Here is a 24,344-nt window from a genome sequence, read left to right as displayed (position 1 = left end):
GTTGTTGACTTTGAACTGGACAGCTCCTTTTCTAAGCTTTGAACTTACTTCAGCACAGACAGCAATACCTGTTGGGCTGCATGGGCAGCTTTCTATTTATATCCCTTTGGAAACAATTTTAAAAAGAGAAAGAAAGAGGAAGTTTCTTTAAACTGAAATTATTCAAATCCATTTGTTACAAGCACTGTGGAAAAGTGACACTTCCAAAATTGTGTGTTTCCTTTCTTCTGTTTATATTTTCTTGGTATAAGAGCTAAGAATAGCACAGCTATGAGTATTGCCTCAGATAGGTATCATCAAATGCTATGTTTTAGTCATGTATTGATTTAGAACCCACTCAACTCACTTGAATGATCTCCATGGATTTTAGACAGACTTTAGAATATCTGCTTTTGGGAGACTTTACATTTAATACTGCAAATTTCATAGAATCATAGAATGGCCTGGGTTGAAAAGGACCACGATCCTCATCTGGTTCCAACCCCCTGCTGTGTGCAGGTCGCCAACCAACAGACCAGGCTGCCCAGAGCCACATCCAGCCTGGCCTTGAATGCCTGCAGGGATGGGGCATCCACAGCCTCCTTGGGCAACCTGTTCCAGTGCCTCACCACCCTCTGGGTGAAAAACTTCCTCCTAATATCCAACCCAAACCTCCCGTCTCACTTTAAAACCTTAGTACTTTTTAGCAGCCTAACAGGCTGCTCCCTTACACACCTTCAGCTGATGCAAAGTAAGCAACATCAATGCACTTCTCATTCTTCTGGACAACTCAGCCTTCTAATTATCCAGCTTCAATCCCCATGTGTGCTCAGATCACAAGTTCTCAGCAGGACTGTCAAGATTTGATAAATGTTGTGTTGCTGGAGTCTGTCTGGTGGGAGGAGCTACTCTGAGTTCAGTGTGAATAGCCTGCAAAGTGACTATCCAAGAGTGGAACAGAAACATGTACCACTGACCTACTTAGCACTGAAAGTCTCCATATTCCATTATTGATGAGCTGTTCTGCTTAAAGCCCTCCTTGTTGTGCACACTTAGTTCAGCGTCGGGGAGATTCCAACATTTATTTCATTTCTAGACTAAGGCAAATAGAACCTCTCTGCTTCATCGTCCGTTCCATCCAATGAGACACATACAGATGAAATACGTGGACTGAGTCAGAATTTGGTATTGACAATGTATGTTTCTTTCTTAAAAACAAGGCACTGCAATAGGGCATGCTTTTCTTCTCAGTCGCCTCTGATGAGCTAAAAAAGCAGAAGGAAGTCCTCCTGGGCTATGCTTAGCAGTGTCTGTGACATACAGATGACAGTATGTCTGCACTGAGAGAAGTTATTTAAGTATTGCAATTTTGTTATTAGGAACTGACTGCATGGCTGTACGGGCTTAACTTAATAGCAGTCTCTTAGAAAAACAGGAAGGCAGACAGTGAGTCAGTCTGGGATACATCCTGGTAAACACTTCAGGGTAGGCAAAGGGCAAATGCTTAAACTATTCCTTTGAGCTTCATAACATCCAGGTTCCTGCCAAGGTGAATAGCTGGCATTGCCAGAGATGTGGTACAACAGGTCACCAGTGGTGTGAAGTACTAAGCAGATTTTATGCTGTGACATGAGGGAAATCTGTTGAAGGAAAATGAATGCCTGCTGCAGGCTCCAGCAGAGCACTAAGCTGAGCCATCCCTGGGTTTTCTGCTAGGTGAAAACCTCCACAATAAGTTAGATATTCTGCAAACACTGCAGTGTTCTTTTTTTATTTTTTTTTTTCTTCTGCTCAATATTAAACACACTTCTCCTGAATGAAGACTGACAGACCAGACCTGAAGAAGGTCTTTCTCTTAGCAGTTATCACCACGAGCCTGGTATGCATCCAGGCAGATCTGCTTAGGCAGTGATGGCAATCAGGCCAGGCAATTCTTGTGCTGCTGGGCTACTCCTAAAGCAGCCACAAGCCAGAGGTAAATGCACACATAGAAGCACAAATGCAGATGCACTGTGCATTGTATCCTACAGTAGCACATGAGCTGTACCCAGCACTGCATTGAATGGGAGAGAAAGGAGTTCTGTGACATCTTTTCTTCTGTTTCAGTCACCAGTGCAGGCTGCTCTAAGGCTTTCCTGTTTCAGATCTTATAGAGCTGCTCTGCCAACTGGAGATCAGCCAGCATCAATGTGCGAACCAAAAATGTTACAGTTCTTTGATAATGCTGTTGCATGAATGTTTTTCTCAGCCCTAGGAAAGGTATTCCCTTTTCACAAAGACAGTTTTTGGAGAGAGGATGGATCCAGGATTTCCAGTCTTTAATCACACTTAAGAATCTGATCCACCGTTTGCTTGATCCCTATTACAGCTGCTCATCCACCACTTTTTCAAAGAATGTCGAGCTGCTGACCTGCTTTCATCCCATAACCACAGCACAGACTGTTTTGTTGCCCCTCCTCACAATTGTCCATAAATTAGGACACAGTCTATTGTAAACTTTCATGTCCTTTATGTTATGTGAGTATAGAATGGGTTGGACTATCCGGGAAATGAACTCCAAGGGTTCCCTACCACAATAAGACCAGCTGAATACATCATTCTTTTTGCTCCTCCTGGGGAAGGGAAGCACTATTGATAAAAGCAGATGAGTAACAGTTAGCATTTGTTTGGTAAGCATGTGTATTCTTGCAGATGAATCAATTGAAAGGTCATTACATTCTAAAAGCATTATCTACAGATATATGGACATTCTGTTTTATTTAAAAGATGAAAAGTCACTACTCAGCAATCATAAATGAATGATCCTTTGTGTTTTCAAGTTCTCATTTTTGTCTCGTAGAGAAACTCACTTAGCAGATTAGCAGGGCACAGTAGGCAGGATTTTTTTTTTTCAGTATTTTGTCACAATAAGACCATGTGAAAACAATCTATCCATGATACACAAATGGTGAAAAGGGAACGATTTGTTATGTCATAGAACACAGGGCATAACACAGGGCTCCCAGACATCAATCAGGCAGTTGATGTAAAGTAGAATTCAATAGCACAAAATGTCACAGAGGCCAAAACTATGTATTGGTTCAAAATGAGACGAAAGAGATAATGGAAAATATATGTGTTTCTTATGTCCAATGGCATAGATATTACTTGCCTTTAGCTTAGATATCTTACTACCACTGAACGCCAAAGGATGAGAAACACAAGAGTATTTGGTTTATTTGCCCTACTTCTATTTTCTTTCATAAGCATTCTATCCTAGTCACTGCTGGGGAGTGAATGGGACTTTCATCTGATCTGATATGGATGCTTTGCATATTCACATAAATGCAGCTGTTCAGTGTGTCAAACTGTCACTGCGTCTTCTCTCATTCATAAGAACAGAATTCCTGAGAAATACACTTGAATTATGGAAGGTGTGAGTTCAGCTTTGTGAAAGGCTGCAAAGAAGTTCCCAAACATCACTGTGTGCATAGCAATGTTTTGTAACAAACTAAACTGAAGCCTTCGTGCCTCACTCATCTATAATAAACACTGAAGTGAACCTCAGTTGGGCCGAGCAGACTTTTTCCAGGTTTGCCATTTTGGTAAAAGCACACATATTTTTAAGCATTTTCAGTTATCTCCCAGGGCATAAAAGGCCCAGACTTCCAGAAACCAATGAAAGATATCATTTATTGTACTTTGTGTTCTTAGGTATTCATACACGTGTAAATATGATTATGAAACTGCACTAAGTTATAAGTTAATGGAGAGTTCAGAGTTGCATCTTTAAAAGGTATTTGGTGGTGGTGTACCAAAGAGAAGGACGTAATCCCTGCCAGTGATCCCTTCCCATCTTCAGAAGTTGTGTTTGAAAAACAGTCTTCAGCCCTTCCAGCAAAATCAGCTCCATTGCTACAAAGCTGTGGTTGCTGGATATTCTCCCCTAACTTCTAAGCTATTTCCTACAAAATGTTAGGAATCTCCTGCCTGAAAGCATAGCAAATGAAGGTGTTTAACATTCGCATCACTTGATAGTAATCAGACCCTTAGTTGACATACGGATGGTCTTCCTGTATGCTCGAGAAAGCTCCCTTTGTGATGGGATATGTTTTCCACTGCAAAAAGTTCTGTTCTGGGCTATTATTCATAGTTCTGTTGTGCCTGCTTTAAATTGTTATGCCTTCATTTGATTCTAGTACTAAAGTGCTTTGATAAGATGAGAGATAACGTGAAGATGAAGTTTATTGATTTATATTCCGTACATGATTGCTTTATTAGATGAAAACAGTTTTTACAGATTTCCTGGAATGATGTCATTCAGTGACTACTGAAAAATTATCACATGCCCTCAGGTCACCTTGAGAGTGAGTTGCTCTCTCTGCTTTGGGCAGAAAGAAGATCTGGAAGTCCCCTCTTGGAAGTCCTGCAGCTTTGTGTCCAAACAACACAGAAAGAAGGACAAAGGAAGGTGAATAAGGAACTGCTCTCTCTGCAACCTCTTTCCAGAGGCTAAACATGAAGTCAGTGCTGCTTCTAGTAAAGTTATCTTCAGATCTGCATCTCTTCCCTTCCTGCAGAAGAGAATCAGTGCTAAGAAGGGTGAAAAAGGCAGAAGAAACAGGGCAACAGTGGGGAATTCTGAAGGGGTTGGGTCTGAAGATTAGAAATAAGTAAATTTCCCCATCCTATGGAGAATGCTCAGGGTATACAATTGCCAAGGAGCAGTTTTCCTACAAAGGATTGCTTTTGTTGTTGCTTTGTTGTTGTTGCTGTTGTTTGTTTGTTTGTTCGCAGACCAGTGGGAAAGCCATTCTAGAAGTTGGTTAGGAATCCTGTCTATTCTCTGAACAATGAATAGGTTGGTGAACAGGGTTGTAAACAAACTCGTCTGTTCTAAATGCTCTCCCAGTTTAAAATACCTTTCTATAGCATTTTTCAAAAGCTTCATGGATAATTAAAAATAAACTAATAGGAGAAGGTCAGTGGTAATTTATTAAGCCAGTAATTCTTGTAACTCAACATTAAGAGGTGGCAGTTCACTGCTAACAATGCCACTGTTGTCTGAGTCCTTCTAGGCAAAGAACCAGAAAACACTTCCAAGCTAATTGGAATCTGCATGAAGCATTCATTCTTTCAACACATATAGCATCCCAGCAGAAATCAGTGACTAACAGTGCATTTATTGATAGAACCAGCCCAAAAGACTAAGCGAGTCAGCTCTGCAGTTCTTGAGCCATGGTGCCCCTTCTGTCTCACATGTATGAAGAAACTTCACCGTGGCTGGGCTGCAAAGGAGGTTGTGAAAAGGGATGTGGAAGGATGTGACCTGTGCACTGGAGAGAGCAGTGATTTTTGGGAAATCTCTGCATGAAGTCAGAGGAGACCAGCAGATTTGTGACCACCGTTAATGCTCCACGATCCCTGACGGGCGTTCACTCACACTGTTGATTAAGCAGGGCTAACCATGCTGCCTTGTGAGGGCCTGGTGTGCTATCCCAGAATGTAGCTTCTTCTGGGTTTCTGAGTTCCTACAGCACATCAGGCCAAATGGAAGCTGTTCCATATGAAAAAAACTTTGATCCCACTGCAGTGCCCTCCTGAGAGCCCATATTATCTATATTATTCCACTATCCAAGTCTTCCAGCCCACTAAAAATTCCAAAGAATGGAAAGCCTCAGCATCTGGAAGGAGCATATGCAGGGAAGAGGTTCATGTCTTTAAAAGTAAAACCACATGCCTATGGCATAGCTAAATTGTGCAGCTTAGGTTGCTTTTTTTTAAGACTATAGAGGTTAAAACATTCCTTTGGCTTCCTCCCTCAGTGTTGGCTCAGCTACACCAATGTTCACACAGTGGAAGTGGTCTGGATGCCACCTCCATTTTGGAACTGTACCAGCAGCTTCCTGAGTTACCAAAAAGGGCCATTTGGTTTGCAGCGTTCATCCTGCCCTAGCCACGTGGCACTGGTTGGCAGGTGTCTCTGATCCTGGTTTGCTTGGTTCTCAGTGCAGGGGAAGAGTAACCCAACTGTTCTGCCGTGGTCATCTGTCGTTATTCTGTAAGTCTTTTCTGGGTGGTGATAGAAAAATAAGTGGCTTTACAGGATGTTCCTCCAAGAAATTGGTTGTACTTCTCAAGAAATTGTCTCTGGAGTTTAAAATATGTTACCAGGATACTTGTCATGATTTATTGTTTACTATTGACTTTCAGCATAAATATTTGAATGCTTGCCACGTGAAAAGTCCTAATTATTGTCTACATACAGCCTGGTGAGTTCATTTGAAATGCTTTGTTTCCTGTTCCTTTCGGTAGAATGTAAGATACAATACTAGCTAAAGAAATTGAGAAATTGTTTCTTTTTTTTTTTTTTTTGCTAGCACTTTCTGACCATCTGGACAACTTGGAAGTACAATCATCTGCCTACTCAAAGAGAAGCCAAAAAGGTCTGAGGTCCCACTGCTGGTCAGGACTGTCAGTAATTGTTACTATCCAATATAATCTCTTTTTGTTATTTCCTTAGCTAATAAAGAAAGGTAGCATAATTCCTGACATACTACAATCCAGCTTAGGGAAGAATCCTGCCCTACTGAGCATACATGTGATGAGAATTGGTGACATTGATTTCTGAGGAAAATCCTGCAGGTCTTAAGAGTAGCTTCTTGTCAATTTACTGGTTGTTACGCTGGAAATGAACTACAGGACTTGGCCCCACAAAAATACAGCTTTCCTAACAAGCAATTAAGGCACTGACAGGAAGAGCAGGAATGGGACAGCTGTTAGGGTGCACAATAGTGGCTGATAAATACTAGAACTATTCTAGAAGGAAGAAGGTAACCTGAAAGGTGGAACTGCCCTTTTTTGGTTATGACTTCTAGAGTTTTTGTAGAGCTCAGAAGAGAGCTCTTCAATTTGTGTTCTGGGGTTACTACCAGTCCCTAAAATATTACAGCATCACTGGTAAGAGACCTGAGAAAATAAAGTAGGAAACATCCATTTTTCCAATGAAATGAACAAGAAAAAGAAAATAGAAGTAATGAACGAACAGTCAATATTTAGAATAAATACTGTTGAGATAAATGAAAGTTGTTTGGTTTTAGGTCTTCTTTTAAAAGGCTGCTTCATCAGTGGATTTTTTTTAATATTCAGTGGCTACATGGCCTTTTAATTAAGTATGTTTGAGACATGCTGCAATAGACACTAGTTTTACTTGAGAAGCTCTAAGTTACTCAAGCATTTTATGTTCCTGTATAACCTGATGACTATTTAATTGAATTACTGTGGGTCATGGGCATTACAATTTCAACATACACTGTTGGGAGCACTGTCTTTACCTTTTCTAATCTAAAAATGTAAGCTCCAGTGGTCAAGGGAGCAATAGACAGAATGTGGGTTCTAAAACAGTGCAGTAGGCAGTGGGGTTGGCTTTTAGAGCCTTTCTCCTTGTGATTGCTTGACAAGAGCTGGCACTAATTCAGACTTACCTGAATTTCTACCTTGATTTTAGACTTCAGTCCTATCAAAGAAGTAGTATACAAATATCTCCTAAGGGCACTAGGCTACATAAAATACTATTAGGAATGTTAGAATACTTCTCATTTGACAGAGTTTTCAAAATGGGTTCATTTAATTGAGGATGCCTTATCATCGCTTCAAAGAGATTTGCCTAGAACTTTCTGGAGGGAGAAGGAAGAGCAAAGGAGTGCAGTGGGACACCTGCATTCCTACAATTCCTTCTGAATTTCAAAATCACAGACCTAAAATCCAACACTGAGGTCTCTCTGTGATGCATTTTAGCCTGGATTAAGTCGGAATGTGGAACCAACACTTCTTGAATGTAAATACTGCCCGCTGTATTTCAGAAGAAAGGTTATGTATCAGGATATTCATTTCATTTGTATGTTTTCTTTCTTTTTAAATGTCTGCACATATGCATATCTTTATAAAAATTCATAACACAAAACCCCTCATATTTCTGTCATTCTCAGCATACAGCTCTCAATCTGCAACAACTGTCATTTTTAAATGGATCTTATCCATGCTTAATCTGTGTTTCAAGGATAGCACTCAACCATACAGTCTAGCTGCCAATCTCTTTCAACAAACACTGAAGGAAATCTAACATACCTTTCCCTAACAGATTTTTTTTTATTAGCTTTATTATGTGTTTTTAAGTCAAACAGCTTTTGAACTGTGAAAAAATCTAAGGACATCTTCACATTTCTAAGTGTGATTCATCAGACATTCCAAATTTTTACAAGTTATAGTTGGAGAGCACTCATGAGAGCTGAGATGATTCAAGCACTGTCTTGTTACTAATTGTAGCTTTAAGAAAGTAGCAAAAAAATATCCTTAAATTGCAAGCCTGCTGCTTCCTGCTGTGTTTTTGCTGAGTTACTTAGCAAGCTACTTCCAAATACTTAACCTCTCCTGCAAACTAACCTAACCAAACCAAGCTCGCCCTGAAAATGTTCGGTTGTTCCTCAGGAAGATGTAAAATTTTTGGTTTGATGGTGGGTTTTTTTTGCAAAATGTATTCTGTAGGTGGTTAGAACAGCATCTTAATTATAACCAGGTCTGAGGGAGTTGGTCGCTATAGCAACAGTCTATTTAGTGCGTTTTAAGAGGAAAGCCCAACTCGCCTGAATGTTTGAGGGAAGACAGAACGAAAGAGGAAGGGAGGCTGAGCTTTCTTTTCTCTAAGCCACAAACTGCAGCATCCTCTGTTTAAAGCAGGCATGCGGGGGAGCAGCTTCCATTTCCTCAATGGTTCTCATGCTGCTGACAGGCTCCTTGGCTGTCTGTATAAAATACAACCTTCCTTGATTTCAGAAATGCAACTGCGCCAGGGCTAATTAAGGATAACACCGCACTGAATATTTCCTAAATGTGCAGACAGAAATAGGAGGCATGATCTCCCTAAAAAAGCTGGAGCTGAGGAAATGTCTGATGCAGTGTCTTGTCCAGTGTGTGTCCTGCTATACAGAAGCTCCCCCTATGTCCTTACTGAAGTCAGAGGGAATTTGGTGTCAGCTGATTCCTCTGCAAGCATCTCCTGGGTTGTGTATCTGCCTTTGATTCAGTGCTATGGAATTGTTTTTTCAGAGTGCCTGGTATGGTGCTCTGCTTTGGTTCTAGGAGAAAAACAACGTTGATAACACACTGATGTTTACAGCTGCTGCTAAGCAGTGCTGTACAGAACCAGGCAGTTCTCAGCAAAGGGCCCAAGGAACTGGGAGGGAACAGAGTGAGTGATTTACAAAAGGCATATTCCATACCATGTGAAATCATGGAGGGGAATGGGAGTTCACCTCATGCTCTGCCACTGCTCTGGGTCTAGTTGGGCATTGGTCAGAGGGTGGTGATCAATTGTTTGTGCATCACTTGTTGTATACATACATATATATTCATGTATACATATAGTCACAACTATTATCCTTTCCCTTTTCTCTATCATAGCAAATAGATTTATCTCAACTTAGGAGCTTTATTTCATTTTTTTCCAGTTCTCTCCCCCATCCCATTGGGAAGGGAGGAGTGAGCAAATGATTGTGTGCTGCTGAGCCACCTGCTGGGTTAAACCACAACAGTATCACAGACACAAAGGCACTGAGGTTTGTTTCCCCTCTCGTGGCTTAAGATGGAAAATTATACCAAGGGGACAAAAATCCTTACTCCTGCCAAATCTTAGGCAGTGATGCTTCCCTCCCCATCACTGTCAGTTACTGCCCATACCTTGAGCAGTGTGACCAAAGCACTGACCCAAGGCTCAATTTTGGGGCTGCTGCTGGAGTTATCAGAGCTATTGTGAGCATAGCACTGCGGGTGCTGTGCAAGCCTGCATGTTTTAACAGCATGCTGAACACTTGATTTTCATTTTGTGCATAATGATTTATAACTTGCTGGGATTCTGTAGGCTCAGCACATCTCCTTTGCAGAAGCAGAGAGGAAAGAGGAGCCCTGGTTTGTGCAGCTTTGCTGGAGCAAAGGGCCAGTTCTAAATCATGGCTTTGATTCCACTGTGACACAGTGTCCCCACCCCATCAGGCTCAGCCTCTGAGGTGGAGATGCAGAGATCTTCTTTGCATGGGGAGAAGGGTTTGTCCCCTTGAGTGGGGTTTTGTGCTCCTGAGGGTGCAGAGAATTATTGGGGAGGAATAATGATGTTGAAGAGGTAGGTGCCAACTCCGCAGGTGTGTTGGGAAGGGGTTTCGTGGTAGGTTGGGCTCACCAGGAGGGAGCAATGGGAGTATACAGCATGTGGTAGGAAAGAGTTGAATCTGTCTGGAGCAGCTTGTGAGGAAATTTTTTGTGAAGGGAAAACAAGTAAATCTGGAGAGGAAGATAGCACGGTTAGTTATGGTTGCTGGAGAGGTTCAGACCAATAAAATCTGCATTCTCATGCCCTGTGTTCTTTGTGAAGGAAGAATCATTCAATCAGAAATAAGGATAAAGAGGACCTTTCCTTTTCTTGGATCTCCAATAATCTCTGTTCCTTGACCCACACTCTCACGTTTTCCCCTTGGATGTCAGGATCACCTTGAAGGAAGAGGAGAACTTGCTGGCTGCAATCTGATGGTGTCATTTATGCAATTGTCACCACCAGCTGCCGCTACTGCTAAGTGCCACGGGATCGTTTAAGCTCTACCTCAATGGGCCTCCCACAGAGCTTGAAGAGGGAGAGTTAGATTTGATGGTGTACTCGGCAGGAAGAATCGAACATACAGCACTTCTTCACTCCTCCCTCTGGTGAGCTGTGTTGCTGTCCAAGAACTGGGAACTACTTTCTCACCTCCAAATGTTGTAAATGAGATGCAGTGCTCCTGATTCTAATTCCATTAAAAATTGCCACACCAGATGCACACAGGCTAGCATTTCTTGAAGAACTGAGTAAGAGAATGCTCAAACCAAAAGAGCCTTCCTCTGCTGGGAAATGCTGCTTGTTTGGGGTACTTCCTGAAAAGAGTCTGTAGTGAAGTGTGGCTCCCTGTGCAGCTCCTGTGCTACTTTTCCTTTGCACTATCCTACAACAGCAGAGCTTCATGCATTTCACTGTGACAGCCAATATTTTGCTTTTTTCTGTAGTCTTATGTCTTCCTGCACATCGCAGCAAAATGGAAGGGAAGCAAATTTTCTTCAGAATGACACAATTTGACTCATTCATTGAAACAAGTGGGATGATATTTGGCCAAATTTCAAGCAGATATTATAAGGTCAAAAACTTCTGCAGCCAAAACCTGACTCACATTTTTGCAGTTGTGTCACTCCCCAAACAAGCAGTTAATGTGTTTGCATTCTGCCTTGTCTTCTCCCATTTCTAACACAGACATGCTGGCTGTTTCTTTCCTACGCCCCATCCCTCACCCATGTGCTCATAGAAATGCTCTCCTTTTCTTTATCCCCCATCACCATCCCCCTCAAGATCTCAAATGTGAGGCTGAAGGAGACAGGGAGCCAAATTCTGCTCTCGGTGCTAAATCTGGAAATCATTCCCCTGGCTTCACATTTATGCTAATGCAAAAAAGATGAGAATTTAGCTTGCTGTACTGTTGTCAACAGGGGAAAAATAAAGTCCCTATAAGACTGTATCCATAGAAACCATCCTGCTGCAATAGCAAGTAAAGCAGCAAATCAATCTCTTCAGTTTTAAAATGAAACCCATTTAACAACATTACAGTGCATCTGCTGTTGACGAGATCATCTGTGCTGATAACTCTGTTGAAAAATCCTTCTGTACCACATAAGCTGGCATGAATATTTCTTCAGCCTGATAAAATTCAGATTTTGGGTAGAGTAGGCATTGATGAGAAAGACCCGTGAAGACAGGACAATGAGACAGAGCCAAGTCCAGCAGCAACAGTGTTTAATGAGAGAGAAAATTGTTCAATTTAGCATTTTGCCCAAGTATCTGGGCACATGGTGCCTAACACTCCAGTGTGTCAGCAGAGGCAATGACCTGTCCCCTCCGCCTCCCTGCTCTTTGGTTATGTGGGACCATATGTGACAAACAGTACATTTTTACTTTGCAATGCATTTGTCTGAATGGGAGTGCATGTGTGTGTGTGTGTGTGTGTGTGTGTGGCTGGTGGACTGTCAGATGAGATTTCAATAGCTGCCTCAGTGCAAGACAATCCAGGCAGACTACATTAGAAAGGTGTACACTGCGGAGCCAGAGGCACTGCCATGTGCTGGCTGTCTCTGCATTTTATTGTTTCTACATCTCATTCTGTCAGATTCAGGAGAGGACCTCTCTTCTATGCCATGGAGAATGCATGGGAATATATAGATATACTACTCCAGGCTGCAGACGTGGTACTGTGTGCTGAGGGATTTTGCGTTCATTTTTTCTCCAATTGAAAAATCTCTGTGGACATTTTGAGAAATATTACTGTTGTTTATCAGACAATTGCCCGTCCACAGAGGAGGCACAGTTCTGCATTGCCTTTGCACTGAGCCTAAATCCTGCAGTCTCCGCCTTTCCTATGCTTTGCAGATAGAGGATATCTGTCCGGCAGAAATGCAGCCTTATTTTAGACAAAGGGGATAAAATTGAACAGGGGACAATTAAAAACCATCACAGAAATTGTCTCGGCTGTGAGTAGTCCTTTTGTTGGCGAGGATCGGATACACATTCCTGTGTCACTTTGCAGTGTCGCTTATGAATCTCAGTCCCTTGATAACAGCAATCACAAACGCTGTCTCCTTTCATCTACAGCTGCCCTATATATTATGGCAATCCCTCTTTGATGGAAAGTTATCTATTCTTTTCTGACCTGAGGGCAAGGTTATTCCAATACACTCCATTTAGTGCTATCACTGAAACACATCCAAAAGCATCAACCGGTGCATAATGGTGCTGCTCAGCATCTGAATGAAATGAGAGCACATACCAAGTGGAGCACGCATGCTCTGTGGTCTGAAAGGCTGAGATTTTCACAATCAGGAAAAGAGATCCCAACATACTGCTTTAGGACAGGGTTCCATTGCTGAGGCAGAAGAGTTTCCTACTGGAAAGCAACTAGCTGAAAAGCACAGATTGCAACTTGGTTTCCATGGTCAATAATTGACAAATCCAGGAATTCTACCCACATTGAGGGATAAACCGCACTCATTTCCTAAGTCCCAGCCTTTCTATATTGAAGAATGATATTTCTGCCATTCATTGAACTTTTTACTGGTAATTTCCAGTGTCTACTTAACCCTTCCGTATCTCCATATAATGATGCTATTTACCGTCAGAGTTCAAATTCCTGGTCAGATCAAACACAACTCTTTTGCAAATTTCTGTCTAAAAAACAGAAGCAGAAGAAGAGCTCAGACTGGCACTTCTCATACTGTTGTTCACCAAGGGGAGCAGCTCAGGGCACCAGGCATGGCTCAGGGAAACCCTGCACACCAGTTGGAGCAGAGAAAGTGGATGTGTTTGTTCCTGTGGGTGCAAAAACATGTGGAGATTGGGTGACAGCACCCAGAGATTTGAATGGCTTTTGACATCAGCCTTTCCTCTACCTGTGATAAACGGCAAGAAAGTCGACCTTCCCTACCATGAGAGTCCATGGAGGAGCAGTGCTGGAGCTGCTTATGCAGCATTGCTCAGAGGGCCAAAGCAGGGTGCTGGCTCTGGCTCTGGCTCTGCAAAGCAGTGAACCTCAGAGCATTCTTCATGCATAAGCTCCTGAGGTTTGCACAGTCATGTCCAGAGTAGGAGTGCTACTTGATGATGCCTGTCTCCATGGATTCAAAGTTGACTCCATGTTTGCGTGCTGCCCGTTGTACACCACCACCCCCATGGGTACAGCAAATACCCTGAGTCACCTTCTGAAAATAAACAAGATTTCCAGCAGACCTGTAAGCCATCTGGTAGTGGAGGCAGGCGAGAAGACACTGGGCTGAAAAACTCAGTCACGTGGCAGTGTTTCTATCTGTCAGCACAGCCACTTCTTTTGACAACGTTAAACACCATTTTAATTATTGTGTAAACACATTTTCTGTAAGAAATTTGTAACAAACAGCAAGCCAGTATTAAAATGTCTCCTTGGCATGAGACCTTTTCTCAAAGTCACCTTACAAATACACAAATCCCATCTATATTTAAAAATGCCATTCGTTTTACCACTGGAGAGACCTCTACCACAAATCAGCGTACCCCTTCTGGACAAAGCAATTATCTTCTCTCTGGACTCTGGTGACAGCACTCGAGCTGTGTGCTGTTCCTGACACTGCAGGTCGGAGCACCGATGCAGCACAGCCCTGGCCCCGCTCTGCCCCTCGTGGTGCGTTCTGTGCTTTCCATCCAGCCGCTGCAGCACCCTGTGCACCAGTGCAACAAACTGCACCTGTTGGGCCTGTACGCAGTACCAGCTGTGACCAGCTGCTGAACACGTAACTGGATTATGCCTCAGTGGGGGCAGAGATGCCTAAAACCCTTCTCCCGTGTCTTGGGAGATGTGAGTGGTGAAGGGCAGTTCTGTGAAAATGTATGAAGCAAAGCGTGTGGCTGTCTCCCTAGGTTTGAAACTGAAAGGCTGCTTTGGGCTCATGCAGACAGAAACACTGTCCTCCTTGTTTTCTGCTGCTTGAGGAGCCTTTGAGATGCCAGGGAGCAGTCACAGTGCTGGTGAGCCCAGGCCAGCTGTGTTCCCTGGGTCCCCCTGTGCTGTTTCTTACTGCTGCCCCAGCCCTCCCCAGTCTCCCAGCGCCTCCTCCAAAGGCATCTTTGCAGCACAGCTGGTTGGTCAGACTGGTCCCCACGCTGTGGAAGTGTGGCTCGGTTTTTAAGTTATCATTAGGTAGGAAGAGCATTTTGTGACTTGGTGGTGAGAGTTCATGCCGAGTGCTTTCTGCACTCTGTGGGCAGGCAACAACAACCCTGGTTTTGTTTAAACACAACAGATCCAGGGGACGGAAAAGGATAAGTTTTCGCTGCTTCAACTCATGTAAAGACTGCTGCCTCGGGCAGAAGGCTGAGCTTCATCTTTTGCGTGGGATTCATAAGGCTCAGTGAAGGTGATGCTGCTGTACAGGTTCCCTGGTTTGGGAACAGTGATATTTACATTGTGAACACTTTTACCTGCCTCACTGAAGTGAAAGCTAAGACCAGTGAAACTGGAAAACAGTGAGAACCCCAAGCACACATCAGACCATGCAGCCATAGCTGTCCCTCTGTAAGAAGAGGACAGATGCAACCTGCTGCTCTCCGACCCCCCTGAGCACTCACCTTCTCAGCACGACGTGCTACGGGTGGCTGCTCCCCATCACAGCGCTGTCTGGGGCTGCTGCCTCCGGGCGGGGGCACAGGGCAGCCCCTCCTGCCATGCAGCCCCAGGGCCGCAGGCTGTGCTGCTCAGCCCCCCAGGGCTGCGGGGCGATGGGCAGGCTGTGCGTGGCTGGTGAGGCAGCAGGAGCACGGGGGAGAGGTAGGAACGTGGGTCTGCTGAGAGCTGTGGGAGCCGGATCGCCTGCACTGAGCTCCAATGTGAAGTCTTTTAAATAGGAGAGTGCTTTGTTATTTAACTGGGCATACTCAAAATTGATCTTGCCCCTGGTGACTTCATCTAGGATTTTTGCTCTGCTTTTCTGATCTTCAGAGCAAATTTTTTCCCCGTTTTGCTTCAAATGATACAGACTGCTGTCTTGGAAGCCTGTTTCATAATTGTATTGATTCGTGCAGGGAATATTGCAATATTCTGGCTTTTGGTCAGCGCAGTTGAATTCATTTTGCAACAACAGCTTGTTTTTGTATTGAGACATCTTACAGATAATACTGTTCGTGTCATTTCCAATACAGTTGTCTTCCAGGTGCTTGTTGTCGTAGCTGATTTTTAACGATGCCATTTGTGTCATGCAGTGCTCCAAGAGCTGCACTATGCCAGCACTGCTCTCCCGCGGCGTGGGGCTGATGTAGCCCTGGAAATGTCCGAGCCCAAGAGGCTGCAGCAGCTCATTGCAGATGGACAGGGAGTGGTACATCACTTCACTTCTGTCCTCCTTCTCCAGAGGATCCAGGGGTGAGGTGGCAGCAGTCTTGTAGGAATAACAAGACTCTACGTCATGATTGTCGTTTAGCAAAGGGTTTTCAGAGCTCTGTGAGCCACTGTGTCTGCTCAAACTTTCTGTCAGCGGGTTTTCACCTCCTGATGTCTGGCATCCCTCTGACACTGTCACCTTCTCATCGTCAGTTGAAGATGGATGTCTGTTGTCCCCATTAACCTGTGACTGTGGTACACAGTTTGATGCTTCGGTGGTTTCTACAGTGCCAGGCACTGTAGGTGAGTCCTGGTGTTGGCTCCCTGTCCTTCCTTGGAAGGCCACATTATCTGTGTGAGTGTAAGACTCTCTTACAGCAACATTTTCTGAAGAGGTCTGGGTTGCAGCCTTGCCTTCATCCAAAAACACCCTTAGGTGAGATGAATTAGATTCTTCCTTGCACTTTTTCTCCTGTTGAGCCTCTGTGCTAACTACCTGCTCTGGACTGGGACTGCGAGTGATCAGTGAGTCATTACACATTACATTTTCTGTCTGTGATCTGGGACTCTGCAGAGAGTCTGGGGAAGAAACAAGTCCCGCGTGTTTTCGCAGCCAGTTTATTATCCCCATTGTTAGTGAAAGTTCAGTATCACAGAGCTTCAGCAAACATTCTTTTCCTTTCCATGTGCTGTGGAAAAATCCTTGGCTGATAATGTCTATACCTGGCTGGGAAGCCATGTTTTCTTCAGCTCCAACATGAAAGCTGTAGATGGACAAGGGGATTTCAATGGCTTGTTCTGAAATGCTTTCAGATGTACACAAGTCATCATCCATGACTGGGTTTATTTTGACTTCGTTTGGGTCATAGAAGAGCTCATAAAGGGCATCTCCACTGTAGCTGTCTCTTGGAAATCTGCCTGGGACCCCAGGAGTCTGAGCTTCCTTCACTTCATCATCTTGTCCAGGAGAGAATGAATCATAGTAACCTTCATCGCTTGTGGATATGGATTCCTGGTTGTCACTTTTTGGTGTTCCAGTTTCTGTGGAGCTCTCTTTGGAATTGTCTCCATCTTTATCAGGCGGTGTCTGGGGACTTGTGGCAAGTGCAGCAGCCTGGCCTCCAGCTTTTCCCCTTTCAGAGTCGGGAACCTTCAGTACCTTCTTATCAAACAGCATGCTCTGATGCAGCCTCACTGATTTGTTAATGTTGTCCCAAAACTTTGCAAATTCAACGGCCTCATTCTGGCCGGGGGAGGCCAGCTGCTCCACACCGCCCTGGAAGGAGCCCATGACGGGGCTCTCCTTGTGCTTGCTCCGTCTCACCAGGACTTCTTTGCTGCTCTCCAGCTCCAGGTGAGCAGAGCTCTCGTCAGCAAAGATTTCCCCGCAGCCAGTGAGGGAGTCAAAGCTCTTCAGCGATGCGACATCTTCACACAGAGCATTGCAGCAGTCGTAGGAAGAGTCAGACTGCAGCTCGTTGTCAGAGCAGTCTTGGGACAAGCAGTCAGCAGCAAATGTTTCTCCAGTTTTGAAAAAGGACTTTGCGAGACGCCCAGGCATCTCACCCTTGCAGCCTGGAGAGGACGGATTCTTGTCCTTCTCAACCAGGAACGTGAAGCTCTCTGGCTTACTTTTCTTTATATGAAATATATCTCTGAGCCCTTTCTTCGATCTCTTGAGGGATATCCTCTTCCTGGGAATAGTTTTTGCAACAGCCGGTACAAAAGGCATCTGTGGCACAAAGTTCCTGTAATCGATCATCTGGCTGCTGCAGGCGGGCGGGCTGGGGTTGACCACACACTCTTTCTTACTGGTGGAACTGGACACCCCCGAAAAGCTGGCGCTATTGACAAGTCTCCCCTTGCCCTTTGCAGCAAACCCTTCCTCACAAGCCCTGCTGCTGGGGCCGCATCGCTCGCTTTTATCAGCCTCGCTAACACAGTCGTGGGTTTTACTCTTCCTCACGAGTTTGTAGGAGGCCCCAGAAGGCTTTTCTAGGCTGTTCTCACCAGCCCCGCTCCTTGCTGCTCTGCTGGAAAATCTGTAGTTCTTGTGCGTGGCCAAACACGTCAGCTGGACTTGGGCTACGCTTTGATTTCCCTCCAGAGCAGCCCTTTTGTCCTTGCCCACATCATCTCTGCTTGTAGGAGCGGTGTGTGCTGGTGGCACTTTCTCGTGTTGCACACTGGATTTTATGAAAGTCTTTCCTCTCTTGAGTTCCATGCTGCTGCTTCCTCACATCTGCTTCTGTAAAGAAAGCAGCAGAACGCAGCTACTGTTAGAGGAGGGCTGGCAGCGAGCAGTCAGCTAATGTTCTCCAAAGAGCCCACCTGGAGCAGGAGCCCACCTGCTCCAACCTGCAGCCCCAGCAGCACTTATAAACCACAAGAGACTGCAGCTGGAAGCACCATGGGAGCACGATGTGACTTGCTTTGTTTGTCACCTGCGATTTCCATCACTGAGTCATAGCACTGCATGAGAAGCAGATTAGTGAAACAGAAGGTATGTGTATGAAGGTGGCAGACCCAGGGAGGGCTCAGCACTCACCATGTGCTGGTAACTGAGGCTCTGAGAACATTCTGTTGGTAAGAATGGAGCGGTGTTTGGGTTTAGTATGAGGACTGTGCTCACAGTGAATCTGCATTGCATGTTGCTTAGCTATTTCTAAACATACTCTGATACCTGTATCAATTTAAACTTTGGTCTATGCCTGTATGGTTCAGGATTGAACTGGTTTATGTTTTCATACATATAATTACTTATTACGTTGGCTGTGATCCTTCCAGTTTTTCAGCAGTTATTTCGTAGGCACATCTGACTCTTCCCTGCCTTACATCAACTTGAATTGTAAGTCAATGGAATTGTATAAAGGTAGGTCAGGGAAGAAGGAGGCACTTCCTGAAAGCTGCCAGAGAAACCATTCTTTTAGCTGATAGAAAGCAGAACAAAAACTCTTAAGTCCTGCTCTTGACAGAGCGCGCTTTCCTTAATGAAATCTCATTAAATATTTGTCTTGTTTTGAGTTGTTTATACATAACTAAAACCACTTACGGCCATGGAACAGTGGAAAGCATACAAACAACGCAGTGCTGTATCTAACACTCCTTGACAAACCACATCTATCAGCTCTGATGAAAAGAAAATTACTATTCCTAATACTCCCTAGAGAGAGATGTCAGATCAGATCCCTGGATCCAGACCAGTAGCCAGTACAAAGTCAGCAAGGGTGACTTGAAATTCAGCACCAGAATAAGCCTTTGCATCTGCCTGGAGCCACAGTCAGAGCAGTGCTTCCTTGCACCACAACAGCTGTCTGTAGCCCAGTGAGCCAACCAGTTGCCAGGGCTGGAGCAGCAGTACTTGGCAGCATCTCATAAGGCACAGGTCAGCTGCCCAGCAGGTAGATCAGGACAGCTCATTGCCCAAAGAAGCTGCAAACTGGCAGGTAGCTGGTAGAATTTACGACTAAATGTAGGTCAGAGACAAAAGGTAGAAAACATAAGGGGACAGCATGAGCGTTCTGCATCGGGAGGATGGATGCAGTGGAAAACGTGGCGGGTGGCGATAGGTGGGGGTCTGGCGGTGTGACTGCGATGGTGGCATGTTTATTTGCATTGGGGGCTGCATGTGAGTAGTGCAGAGCATTCTTAATGAAAGCCAGTAAACATTTTACTACACTGTCAGATAGCTGCATTTCACTGATGCTGCAGAAAGCCTGTTTTGCATATTTAGAAATAGGTCACTGGGACACGACTGCACTCCTCTTCTGAAAAGCAAGGTGTGATTGAGAAGAAATTCGGTGCCCAGGACTCCAACAGAGTTGTGAAACCAGCCATAAACAGCTGATGCTAGGCTGGGTATTGATGTCCCACAAATGTCGTGTCTGTCATCCCAGTCCCTGTCAGCAGATGTAGGTGCTGTGTCCCAACGGGCTGCCCTGCTGCTGGGAAGCTCCACAGGGCTCTATGCCCTCTCTGATTTTAGCAGGAGAGCAATGCTATGCTTAGTGCTGGGGCTGCTTCTAACCATTCTGAGTGTTAAACAAGGGTTATTTTGGTAGGAAATGGCGTTTCAGAAGGAATACATTTCTGTTGCTGCATCATTATCCTGTTTTAACAATGGCACAACTGTGGGAATCTTCCCTGTTAAAACCGTTATTAATCATGAGCTCCAGGACGGGGGTGCCAAATACCTGAGCCTGCTGAATTGCTTTTAATTGTTTTTATTTTTTTATTTTTTATTTTTTGGAAGTTGACACCCTTTTTATCCTCATGATATAAATTATCAGTGTATTCATTTCTTTTCAAATATAGAACAAAAATAATTATGCAGTGCTGCTCTCTCTCTACACTTTCCGATGCCTTCGGCCCTTCTGGTTGCAATGGCCCATACTGGGATATCAAGTTTTTGTGCCCACAGGGACACAAGGCATATCTCTAACCCCAGAAGCTGTACCAGAGCAGTTAGAAGAAATGTAAGGGGAAGTTCCCCTCCAGCAGTTATGTAAAACTGATCAAAATTATGTGAAAAACTACTCTGGACATTTTAAAATTGTACACCTGTGGGATTTCTTGACCCATGCACGCAGCTGCAGGTCTGTAGCTGCTCCTTTGAGCTTCTCTTCTCTTGGACATAACTTGCATTACCTTTCTTCTTCACATGGGTCAAGAGAAAGCAAAGGACTGATTTCCACCTTATCAAAGGAAATACATTTTGCAATTAAAAATCACTACAAAGAGCAGAAACCTGCAGAAACCAGCAGACCAAGGTTAGTTTGTCCCGTTTCCAACAAACTCTGGGTGCTTTCTTCATTTGCAACACTTCTCTGTTTTGCCATTCCTTGTGGAGCCCTCATTCGGACAGAACACATCCCTGAATCTCCTACTGCTGCAGCTGATTGCCATTTACAGTTGTGCTGGGCTTCTCAGCTGCAGCTAACAGTGCTTTTTCTCTCTCTTGGTCACACCAGCTGCTTGCTGCTGGGGTTTCACGAGCTTCTAAGTAGACAATCAGATCTGTAGGCTGAGTCCCTATGGGAATAGGGGTGGGGGTTAAATATGGGTAATGTTTCTCAAAAATGGAGTTACTTTGTGTTCAAGTTTATGCCATCTGCACAGGGTGTCTGACAGCCTTCTCGTAAACACAGGAGGGTTTCTGCTGTGTCTGTGATTCATCTGCAAGTGAAGCAATGTTTTGGAATGGGAAGGTGAGCACGTGTGTGGGCTGGGGAGACTTGGTTTTAGGTCAGCCAAAGAAATTCCTTACAGTCCGGTGTTATGAGGACTGGATAGAATAAGGTAAGCGTTCTGCTTAATGCAACTCGATTTCAGATGGCCTAAATTCTACCTCAGCACAGCTCAACAGCCAGGGGGAGTGGAGAGGAGCGTGCAGCCCTGGGCTGGATGTTCAGCAGGAGGGAGATGGGTGCAGGAGGGACTCAGGCTGTCTGAACAGTGCCTCCAGTGTGTGGGTCAGAGAAGGGGCAGGCCGCTTTTGCCTCCATACATTCATGGATCTCAAGTGAGATATGGGAATTTTCTGGGGTCATCTCTCTGTGGAGGAATGGAGAAAGACTTGTTTTGACTTCTGGGCTGATGATAATAATATTATTATCTTATGTATTACTAGCTTATCTCCCATGGCAAAGGTTAGGTTCCACATCATTTACTCCTAAGAAAAATTAAAATAGATTGCTCTTTAATCTTTCAGTAACTAAAATACCAGTACTTCTGGATGAAACTTCAGGAAAATCAGCCTGCTGGGAAAGAAGGGGTATTTGCTTCAACATAGATGCATAGATGGAAATAATAGGATTATGAAGAGAGAGTTTTCATGAACTCTCTAGCTTCAGCAAATTTGGTTTAATTATTAAGCAAAATTACTTTTCCTAAGCAGGGAAAAGTATAATTAATGTTCATCTACTCCAAAATCTTATCAGCTGTCTGGCTTGGACACTCTCTCTTGCTTGCTTGATGAGTGATTTATAACTAATTGTTTTTCTCAGAGACTAGAAGTTAGCAGAATTCAGAACACAGAAGTTGTATTTCAGGGCAGCTAGGAATGCCCTTTCCCCTTTTTCACATTCAGCCTATTTATAAAGCTGGCATGCTGTGGAGCTGGGGCTGCACTGCCTTGCTAAGCAGAGTTCTGCAGGACACCTGGGCTCTACTTTCACCTCCCTCCAAGCATTTTCCTTTTATTTAACAGAAGGCCTTATAAACCTGGCATAGTTCTCAAGTTTATTAAATTTAAAAAGAAGGCGGAAACTGTATTTGTACTGCTTTTGTGTTCTAGGGTACAGCTATGGAATGCGTCCAAAATCCCTTTTCCATAAGTGGCTTCATACCAATGAGACTTCTGATTCTGAGCATTCTGATTACCTTTGAGAATGTTACCCCTGCATTCCAAAAGGAAATGGTAGCATCATTGCATTTCTTGACAGTGTGTGCCTGGCTGGGCCATCTGAGCACATGTAACACTTTAAATGGACGCACTTTAAAACAAAGCATGTTTGAGAGCATCTCTTGATAAATGGTACAACAGGAGAGGGAAAGCACTGAGCCGTCTGGATCCCCACCTCCAGTGGTGAGTTACCCTTGGGTGGGTTTTGGGTTTTGCTGTGCACTGGCTGAAAGCCCGAAAGTGCATCAGCAGACAAGAGCGAGGAGCCGAGAGCCTCCGCTACTTGCAACGTCAGTGGATGGTGCTCATTAATAATGCTTAGGATCCAATCAATTAGCAGTGCGTAAAGAAGAGCTTGTGCTCCAGCGAAGTGGAGGTTATTCTGGGAATAGGACCACTTATTTACCGTCAAAACCCTTCACATCCCCAGAAGATGAGTGGTAATAATAGAAACGTTTACTAAAAACCCTGAGTATACATTGCATTCAATGCCTGCTGATGGGTGGTGAGATCCTGTTCACACCACTGTAACACTATTTCTAGTAACCAAATAAGCACAATAGTTCCTATGAGGAAAAACCAAAGAGGATTTTAAAGCTCTGCTTCTCACTTCCTCTGGGTAGTACTCATCTCTATCAGAAAACAGAAAAGAGCAGGGGGGAAAGGATGGAGGGCGTAGCCAGGGGCAGTCGTGGCTCACAATGCGGGAGGATGCTTCTTTCCAAAGGAAGCCGTGTGGCACACAGACCTGCACTGACACCGTGCCTCTCGTTGGGAGTGCTCCTCTCAGCGCTGCTGGTGGCTGTATCTCATCATTCCCCCAACCACCCATCCCTCTGGGTAACCCGGGATGCCCAATTATTCACATAGACATTTAGGTCAGGCAATGGCTTTCTCTCTAAAAAAACACTTTGACTTTTTTTTTTTTTTTCCCTTATATCTTAATTCCACCAAGCAGACAAAATAAAACCTCATACTCCCCAACAGAATACTAGAAGGATGCGTAGTTAAATGCTTAATCTTCTTAGCTATGTGCTGTAGGGAAGCCTGAGCCTTCCTTTAAGCCCTGCCAACTGCTCTGTGTAGCTCTGGCTTTTCCATAGTAAAATTAAGCATGTTCCTACTCACAGCATCCCGACAGGAGGGGTCCCAGGGGCAGAGGCAGAGCCCAGGGCAGCCCAGCCTGGTGTGAGCGGGGACAGACTGTGACAAAAGGAGGCTCTTCTTCAACAAACCCTCCACTCCCATCACCCAATTTTCTTCTGAGCCTGGAAGAAGCATAACTGCTTGAAATGTTTTTCTTGCGTCGCGTGAAAGGCAGCATCAACTCCTGCACAGGGAGCTGCCGAAGCAGCAGGCTGCTCCCAGCAGGAAGGCAGCTGAGCAGAATCCCCTGCTGCGTACCTAAAAGAGAAGCAGGGCATCTTTGCTCGCCCTGGCCAGCAGCCTGTTGTGCATTAACCCTGACAGCTTTGGCTGTTTTCAGTAGTTTATTGCTTTAAGAGGAGATTGGACGTGCGTTTATGTAAATGCAGGCATGCACTCGTCCTATGGATGGAAAAATAAGTCAAAAACAATGCTTTGAAAAGAAGCAGTCACCCCAAAAAAACAGTCTCTTGCATTCTCTGTGAGTGTGAGAGCACAGAGCTTGACATTGCACCAGAGCAAATAAGAAGGCAGATGACAAAAATCCTACTCACCACGCTTAGCACTGAGCAGAAATCCTCTCTCCTAGCCCTGCTATGAGGCTGGTCTTTATCCAGAGGCTCCGGTGATGCTTTTCAGATTCAGAGGGGCTGGACCACTGCTGCTCTCCAGTGCTACTCTCCACCCCCTTTTCCTCCTCCTCCTTTCATCCCCACCCCTTCATTCCTCCTGCTTGCAGCTTTCCATACCTTACATAGATTCTGGGCTTCCACATGTAGCTTGATTTAGGAAAGATGCATATTTCAGCCATCTGCTTGGTGTCATGGAAATGCCTTCTTTGCTAAGGAATAAGAGCCCAGGAGGTAAGCCTG

General features: G+C 44.5%; 1 protein-coding gene across 1 annotated transcript in view; it reads right to left on the bottom strand.

The window, feature by feature from the left end:
* AMER3 (APC membrane recruitment protein 3) overlaps nucleotides 1-24,139 on the bottom strand; it is a 35,515-nt gene extending 11,376 nt beyond the window's left edge. The window contains exons 1-2 of the mRNA XM_010716350.3: nucleotides 24,027-24,139; nucleotides 15,176-18,171 (exon numbers count right to left, since the gene is read on the bottom strand). Of these exons, the coding sequence (XP_010714652.1) occupies nucleotides 15,193-18,147 (2,955 nt within the window). The 5' untranslated portion in view covers nucleotides 18,148-18,171; nucleotides 24,027-24,139 and the 3' untranslated portion in view covers nucleotides 15,176-15,192. The remainder of the gene's footprint in view (nucleotides 1-15,175; nucleotides 18,172-24,026) is intronic.
* Nucleotides 24,140-24,344: the final 205 nt, after the last annotated feature.

The sequence above is a fragment of the Meleagris gallopavo genome, chromosome 11 (genome assembly GCF_905368555.1).
Source record: "Meleagris gallopavo chromosome 11, MGAL_WU_HG_1.1, whole genome shotgun sequence".
NCBI classification, from domain to species: domain Eukaryota; kingdom Metazoa; phylum Chordata; class Aves; order Galliformes; family Phasianidae; genus Meleagris; species Meleagris gallopavo.
Note: the sequence above shows the minus strand (reverse complement) of the source record. Positions and strands in the feature narration are given on the sequence as shown.